Source organism: Rhea americana, unplaced genomic scaffold (genome assembly GCF_003343005.1).
Source record: "Rhea americana isolate MKP2758 unplaced genomic scaffold, rheAme1 scaffold_438, whole genome shotgun sequence".
NCBI lineage: Eukaryota > Metazoa > Chordata > Aves > Rheiformes > Rheidae > Rhea > Rhea americana.
The window spans coordinates 80,248-87,507 of record NW_028186577.1 but is presented as its reverse complement, the minus strand read 5'-3'; the positions used below and the strand labels follow the sequence as shown (position 1 = coordinate 87,507).

General features: G+C 48.0%; 2 protein-coding genes across 3 annotated transcripts in view; both read right to left on the bottom strand.

Annotated features, from left to right (window-relative positions):
* The window catches only part of NLRC5 (NLR family CARD domain containing 5), a 52,120-nt gene extending 51,946 nt beyond the window's left edge, over positions 1–174 (bottom strand). For both annotated transcript variants that reach the window (XM_085315727.1, XM_085315728.1), the window contains exon 1: positions 143–174. The gene's annotated coding sequence lies outside the window, so the exon portion shown is untranslated. The remainder of the gene's footprint in view (positions 1–142) is intronic.
* Positions 175–411: 237 nt separating this feature from the next.
* Positions 412–7,260, bottom strand: part of CETP (cholesteryl ester transfer protein) — an 11,473-nt gene continuing 4,624 nt past the window's right edge. Inside the window, 11 exon segments of the mRNA XM_085315717.1 lie at positions 412–1,179; positions 1,288–1,373; positions 1,694–1,763; positions 1,848–1,890; positions 2,018–2,085; positions 3,663–3,830; positions 4,181–4,231; positions 5,005–5,184; positions 5,491–5,582; positions 6,253–6,313; positions 7,082–7,151. Coding sequence (XP_085171843.1) covers positions 1,105–1,179; positions 1,288–1,373; positions 1,694–1,763; positions 1,848–1,890; positions 2,018–2,085; positions 3,663–3,830; positions 4,181–4,231; positions 5,005–5,184; positions 5,491–5,582; positions 6,253–6,313; positions 7,082–7,151 — 964 coding nt within the window. The 3' untranslated portion in view covers positions 412–1,104.

Below are 7,260 nucleotides of genomic sequence, written 5' to 3'. Positions count from 1 at the left end.
CTCGCGCCCCGGCCCCGCGCGCCCGGGGCGCTGCCGCCCGCCGTGCCCCAGCGACCCGCAGCGGGACGGGGGCGGCGGCGACCCCCTTCCTCCCCTCGCCCCTTCCCCTCTCTTTCCCCCCCGCGAGGACCGCGGCACTCACGGCTGCAGCCGGCGCACAAAACCGAAAGCGGCGCCGGGCAGCRGCTCTGCCGGGAAAGCACGTGGGGCTGCAGCGGGCTCCCCGCCAGGCTGCTGCCGCGGCTGCCGCCCCGCGAGGCGCTCCGGGCCCCCCRCCGCCCCCCTCCCCGGCGCTGGCGTCTCTTGGACCAGCCAGATGCCATGCCCCGGGGAGCAGCGCGCAGTGCGTGGCAGCAGGAAGGAGCTGCCTRGGCAGATAGCTGTCATTTCTCTTATTATCTCTTCCTCGTTATTTTTATTGCTTAAGTCTGCTCCCAGCATCCCAACAACACGAGCGTAAAAACGCGCCTAGAGCTCTACACAGTGTTTTGGGCTCTGTAAAGAAAGTACCTGAGATCTCTCCGTTCCTACACTGCACTGCTAATTTGTGCCCTGTTCGCTTTCTCCTGCCACATGTGCGCTGGAGTTTGGTAACGTCATGCAAGCTGCTTAAGTCTTAAGCATCTTAATTTGCATCTTAAGATGTCAAAACCAGGAGCCTCTTGCTACGTCTCAGTGGGGCTCTTGCTGGAAAGAAAACGCAGGTGCAGAGCAAAAAGGTGCTATGTTTCTAAACTGTGGTAACAGAGATGCCCCACGCYGGGCAAAGCCTTCGCTTAGTGGCACCCGTGAGTGCTGACCCGGAGCCCACAGACTCCGAGAATTCAACCCTCGCTCCTAAGCACACAAATCCTATCAAGATCCTGAAACGGGAGCTTGTGTAGCGATGCAGACTGCGGCATCTTCGCAGAGGAAAGGCTCAGTGGAGACAGAGTTGCACAGAAACTGGAGCATTTCTCAGAAAAAGGAAAGCAAATTCAACATCACTTTCAGTGTCTGGGAACTGCTGGAAGCTGATCTGGATCGGCTCACTTTTCAATCGCTTCACACACCGTCTTTCTGTTTGTGCAGGAGTTCCCACACTCCCTTATGATGAGATCAGGTCTATAATGTTTTCTCAAGAAAATTAAGAAGCAAATGATCCGGGAAGCCAAAGTCAAGTTGTACAATTAAGTATCCCTAAAAAGGGTGAGGAGGAGGAAAAAAAAAAAAAAAATGTGTTGCATTAACTTATACTGCACTTCCAATCGGGGCTTTGAAAGGCAAGTATTTTTGAACCCTGCTTACCTTTCTTGTGATGATCTCAGGATTTCTGATGTCAAATAGGTGAAGCCCTTTGCTGTTCATCAGTGAAGTTAAAGTTGGTTCGATCCCTATGGAACCAGTAAAACCATCCGGTTACAGGTGTGACCTTCCYGGCTTGAAGTTCCCCATCCGCCCGCTGCCAAAAGCTCTTTGTACCCCAATATGCCCCGTGACCTTCGACTTGATGGGAAACTCGCTCCCCCTGTTGCAACCATTTACAAAGGCTTCCCATTTCTAAGTGAATCTAGCAGAAACCCCCACCAGTCATGCGAGATTCTTCTTAGCTGCAAGGGTTATTGCTGTGGTTTTTTTCRGTGCTTAGGATTAGGAGATCTGCTGTTAGACACTTCATTGAGTACTTTAGCCCTTCCATAAAGGGAAAACTCACTGGAAATCACTTCTGGGATCCCAGTGACTGAGATCATTTTCTGCAGGAAGTTTCTTACGGATTGGTCCTTCTGAAAGCCAGAAAAATCAGACAAAATGGTTTACAGGCATATTTTAATAACAAATGGACRAGTCAATGCATTTTAAGGACTTACTCCGCTTGGATCAGCCATGCATTTAAAGGCTTTAAACTCCGTTCTGAAGAGAAGGAAAAAGGGGGAAAAAAGCAGGTCAATTGGGGGTGCAGAAAGCYTTTTTTCCCCCTGCTGCTCTCAGATATGGGCTAAAAGGGGCAGCRAAATGCTCAGGAGACCCCAGCACCAACCTGGAGTCCAAGGGGTGCAAAATTAGTTTCTTTTCCACATAGGCAGCKTGGATAGTGACTGTGATTTCCTGCAAAGAAATGAATGGCATAGTTTAGCTGTGTCTCACCTTGCCTTATAGCAGGGAGTTGCATTTGGAAATTCTGGTTTATTTGCTATGACTCAGTGTTCAACATGTCTCCCGCTTCACCTCCAGATATTGCTAGGGAAGGATAGCATTTTCTTTCTGCATTTGCATGCAACAAATTCTTCCTGATGCCCACAGCCCCTGCCTGTGGGGCACTAGACACTAGCTTCATCTGGGAAGCCCTATATACAAAGTATCCACTCTGAGGATTCAATAGTGAAAGAAAGCATTAGAAGGTTCCTAGATCATCCTTGCTACACGCCACAAAATAGATGTTTTGCCATTTTACTGAGTCTTACGTAAGGAAAGAAGTGATTACTCGGGCTGCTCTTTCACAATGTCCATCTCAAGCTGAAGAATCATCAAATCAGTTGGGAAAAGTCTACCCCTAGGGTTGCCAGCACTACCACAAACAGTCTTGCCATGCTGTTGCTATTTATAGCCAATTTTTAAAAAGAAACCAGTCTCTGAGTTCCGGCCATTTGTGCTTATTTCCTTCTTTTTGTCTGTACGTAAATGTTTGTTAAAAGGGAGCATTCTGTTATCCAACTGCAGGTCATCACCAGAGGTCTGGCAGGTCAGGAGCAGACCACATCCTGAGAACTGCTGTTTTAGGGATCTCTAGTTAGGATCTTCTGCAGCCCAACTCAAAGTTGTCTCAAGGCGTCATATCTAGAGCACAAAAAATAGCTATCCCTATTTCCCCAAAATACCCTGCTAACTCATCTCATTGCGATACCTGCAGAGAGCAGGAGGGAATATTCTTGATAACAGGCATGCAGGAGATGGAAAGTTAACCCTTTGGAAAGATTCCAGTCTACCCCCAGGCAATGATTTGCTTTCGTGCAGTGCTTAGTGCCTACACCAGCTCATCATTGCTGGGCTGGATAAACATACTGCTTTCTTGCAAGGTTGCCTACTGCAGCAAGGCTGTTGGCATTTTGTTTTGCTAACTTCTAGGATTCAATATAAGCAAAATACTTGGCTTGGTGCAAACCACAGTTAAATGAGGAACTTTTATACAAAGACGTACAGATGAAGAGGTTATATTTTGAGTCTCTCTTTAGATCTGTATCTTCATTTCAGAAGCAACCAAGTGGAGGTCTGAGCAAAAATTTGTGAACATGGAGTTTTCAAAATTAATACATTCCCTCAGTGTTTCCGTTCTCTTCTAAAATACTGCAGTTAAAAGAGTATTTCACCTTGTCTGTATCAAGACAGGTTCATAGAGGCTCACCAGTGCTTTCTCATGTTGCAGTTACCACCTTGCGCACCAGTGATATGCTGGCTTAATAGAGTGACCTTGTTGGCCCTACACCTTCTATCATTTCCAGCCCCAAATGTCAGGGAAAGAGATGGGAGCATTAAAAGGATCTGGCATTCTCCACTTCCCATAGCTCAGAGGCCATCCCATTTTCCAAAGGCTTCCAGACATTAATGTCCCTGAGCACCAGGAGTGGTCTAAACTCAGGACAGAGCCTGTTCCAAGATTTTKGCGGTCAGGAGAAGCAAGAGCTGACCTTCTCCATATAGAGAGCCATCAGGGTCTCTTTTCCTGGAGGAAGGATGCTGATCTCCACAGCTACCAAAGACTTCACCACTGTCCCTTCAGGCTGGAGAGAAATCTCGGGATGGGTGAGACTCCACACCTTGGCCACAGAATCATTGTAGGAGGTGCCTTGAAAAATCTAGTTCAAATGAAGAGCAGCAGAGGAGTCAGGCTTTTGCCATATCACATCTCRGTTTCATGCCAACTTGCCACACAACTACATCCCCTTTACAGTACCCAATTCCTCCTCCGGTTCTCCCATGCCCAAGAGCCTAGCTGGGCTTCAGGGAAGCTGTACCCACAYGGAGGCTGGAGACATCCTCCCTGCAAAGCACAGTGATTCCTCCACCAACCCCTGGGCTGAAGCAGGTTTTACCGCTCCAGAATCCTGAGGTGGCAAGGGAAGGACCTGAGATGTTACAGTGCAACAGAATCAACCTGAAAAGTTCCTTGCTCAACAGAAAGAGCTTTAACAGGACCAAAAGTTACCATCTGCACTGCTCTCCGCTGAGCCTCTGTGTCTTCAATTTCAAACAGCGCCTTCAGAAACAAACCAGAAACAGATTTTAGGAAATACAAAAGAGGTTGTCACAGTTGGTGTGAATCCATGGTGGATGGACCAGAACACGAATGTGTAACCTGCAGCCTCTTCAGGGGCACAACTGGATTCCTCCTGACTTCACCTCTTTTCTACCTAAGCACTCTCACAGAAAAATCAGGTTACTTCACAACTCAGGAGACAACTTTTCTATCACCTGACGTTAWCTCGCTAGGGATAACCAAGTCAGAGAGTATAATACACCAGCCCACCTTCTCTGACATTTGTCCCCCAGGCCAGAGAAATTCATCTATTTAGATGGGACGTAAGCATCGCTCCCCATGACTGACACACCACTCAGAGGAGATGCAMAACATGCTCTGAAAGCCATCTGGGATCAAGCCATCCAAATTCAAATTCCCGCTGTCATAAGGAGCTGGCAAAGTTGTTGCCAGCCACCCAATAAACTCTCCTTTGSTCTCCCGTACACTCGGTGACTCAGAGGAACAAATATTTTGGCCTGATATTACTATCACACCATTCTGGCCCAAAATTACCTAGCTGCATGTATTTTCCAAGAAGGTATCAATTTTCTGACCAGGYTCACACGTAGTTTCTGACTACAGATTTCTATCTTCTACAGAAAGCAGCTCTCACACACACCCCCTGCCCCCCCAAAAAAAGAAAAAAAAAAGATGTTTAGAGAATTTTTGCMCTCTCCACAGAATACAATATGATATAGCAGTAGGGAAGGAACCACTCCTCAAACAGTCACCTGCAACTTCTCCCCTACAATGGTCAACGTCAGGCGTTCATCCAAGAAAGCCGCCGAAGCCAGAGAGTTGAGGATATGTTCAGACAGCCAGAAGTAGAGCATTCTGGATTCAGACAGCAGAGATGGGGAGAAAAGAGAGTCACTGAAGCCATCGGAGTAGTTCTTGTACTGGACAAGGCCCTTCGAAGGAGAGCAAACGTGTTGGTAACAACAAGCATTGGGGAGATGGGACAAAATATCRATACCCGGACTTTCCGCTTGTCACTTTAGGGCAAAGGGCTGGCTGGCTGGATTCAGAGCAGAGAGCAAGCTGCTCAGCTGGGATCGGATGGCTCGGCCAGGCTCAGCTGCCTGCGTCGCAGACGTGCCTGTGGCTGGGCACAGACATGCCACACGGCGTGCACAAGGAGCCAGCCCTTCCCACTCTTTCCAACAAACATTGTGGCCAGAAAACCTTTGGTCTCTGAGTAGTCTGGGTTACTTTACCTTGTGATGCGATTCTAGGTAATTTGCTTTTATTAAAGGAGCTGATGCGAGGGAGATATCAAGTCTGATAGCCTCATCCTGGACAAAATTTGCTGCAGGAAGAAAACAAACAAAAAAACACACCTGAAAGAGGACTGTAAGAAAAGGTTACAAAATTCACCATTCAGACTTGCTGCAGAGCACTAATGAAGATGACTCAGCAGTCATAAAAGGAGTATGCAGAAGCACAAGACTGGGAGATCCAGGAATTTAGTGCTAGTCCTGATCTCGCCACTGCTCACTGTGACTCAGTTTGCCAACTGGGAAATTAGGATAATTATTCTTAGTTTTACATTTCTCCCCCTTTCCCTGACATCTGGGGCTGGGAACCATGGGAAAAAACCTTTGGTAGGCAGACGCAGATGATTTTCGATACGTCTGCACTAATGCTTCACCGCACAGTCACATTCTGGCTAATAAACATCAGTCCTTCCGCAGCTATCCTGCGCCTCTGGTCACTAAGTAATGAAGGCAAAATACCTTATGAACTGAAATGTGTCTTTCACAATCAGCGCAAGCACTCTTGAAAAATCAACCTGAAGCAGATACTTCAAAGCATAAGATCTCTAAGGTGTAATTTGTTGCTGTCTCTGAACTTGGGACCCCATGCATGTTTTCAAAGGACTTTGATGGACATGGTTACTGTTCCACTGGTGTCTGGCTGAAATGTTACAAGCTGCATGTAGAAAGGGAAAGTAGAAACAGAAAAACAAGAATATATACCTGCTAGGTCTTGTATAAAATTTGCCAGCATCTGGGCAAGAGTATTGATTTCCTTGCAAACCTACAAGAGGAAAGAAGAGAGAAACAGAAGAGGCGTATGGAGGTGTGGGGAGATGATTTTGGATTGCGCCATGCCAATATCTGGGCTCTGCTCAGTCTCACGAGTGACAATCTCACATTGGCATAATGCCACGGATTTCGCTTAATGATCTGCTTCAGGAGAGCTTAAAAYCTTCTCTCTGGTTGATTTGCTGCCAGGAGACCCGGCTGCAGGTTGGGTGCATGCCACCATACCAGTGCTGCGCTCCAGCACAACTTGACCCTCCAAATCCCATTCCTAGAGGAGGAAGGTTTGGGCCACAAAGTTGGCCTGGGAATCGACACAACTCAGGGACAGGGACATGGCCACCTCCACTGGTGCCACATGCACTGAGGGGGTCTTCAGGCAGAAGTAGAGCTTGGCCATGTGGGGAGATCTGCTGCAGCTGCCAGTCTGAAGCCAGAGCCAATGGAGATCCCAGCATCAGCACAACCTCCCAGCTCATTCAAGTTGGATTTTTTGGGGGGGATTTTTTCGTTTGTGGTATTTTTTACAAACCCAGAAATGTGTTGGTGCTATCTTGTGGGCATACAYGAGCAGAGCGCGGAGGAGCTAGCAGCATACAAAGCTACAATGCAAAACAAATGGTCTCAGTATCATATATGGACATTTCCAGCAGGCTCTTGAGGGTCCCTTGGGAGCTGCAGGCCACCTCAGCCTCCAGGATGCAGGACCTCATTCTTCCCAGACCCAAATCCTGCTTCATCTGCAGGCAGCAGTTGATCTTACCTCACTCTTGAGAACAAGCTTCAAAGTAAAGGCAATGAAATCTGTGAAGAGCTGCTTCAGCCAGCCCGGCCTGTGCAAGACAGGGAGTGTGGTCASAGAGATGCCCGGTGGAGCCCGTGGTGGGCATCACTTGGACCCCGCCACCCTGCAGCTCTGCAAGCTAAGCCATAAAACTGGGG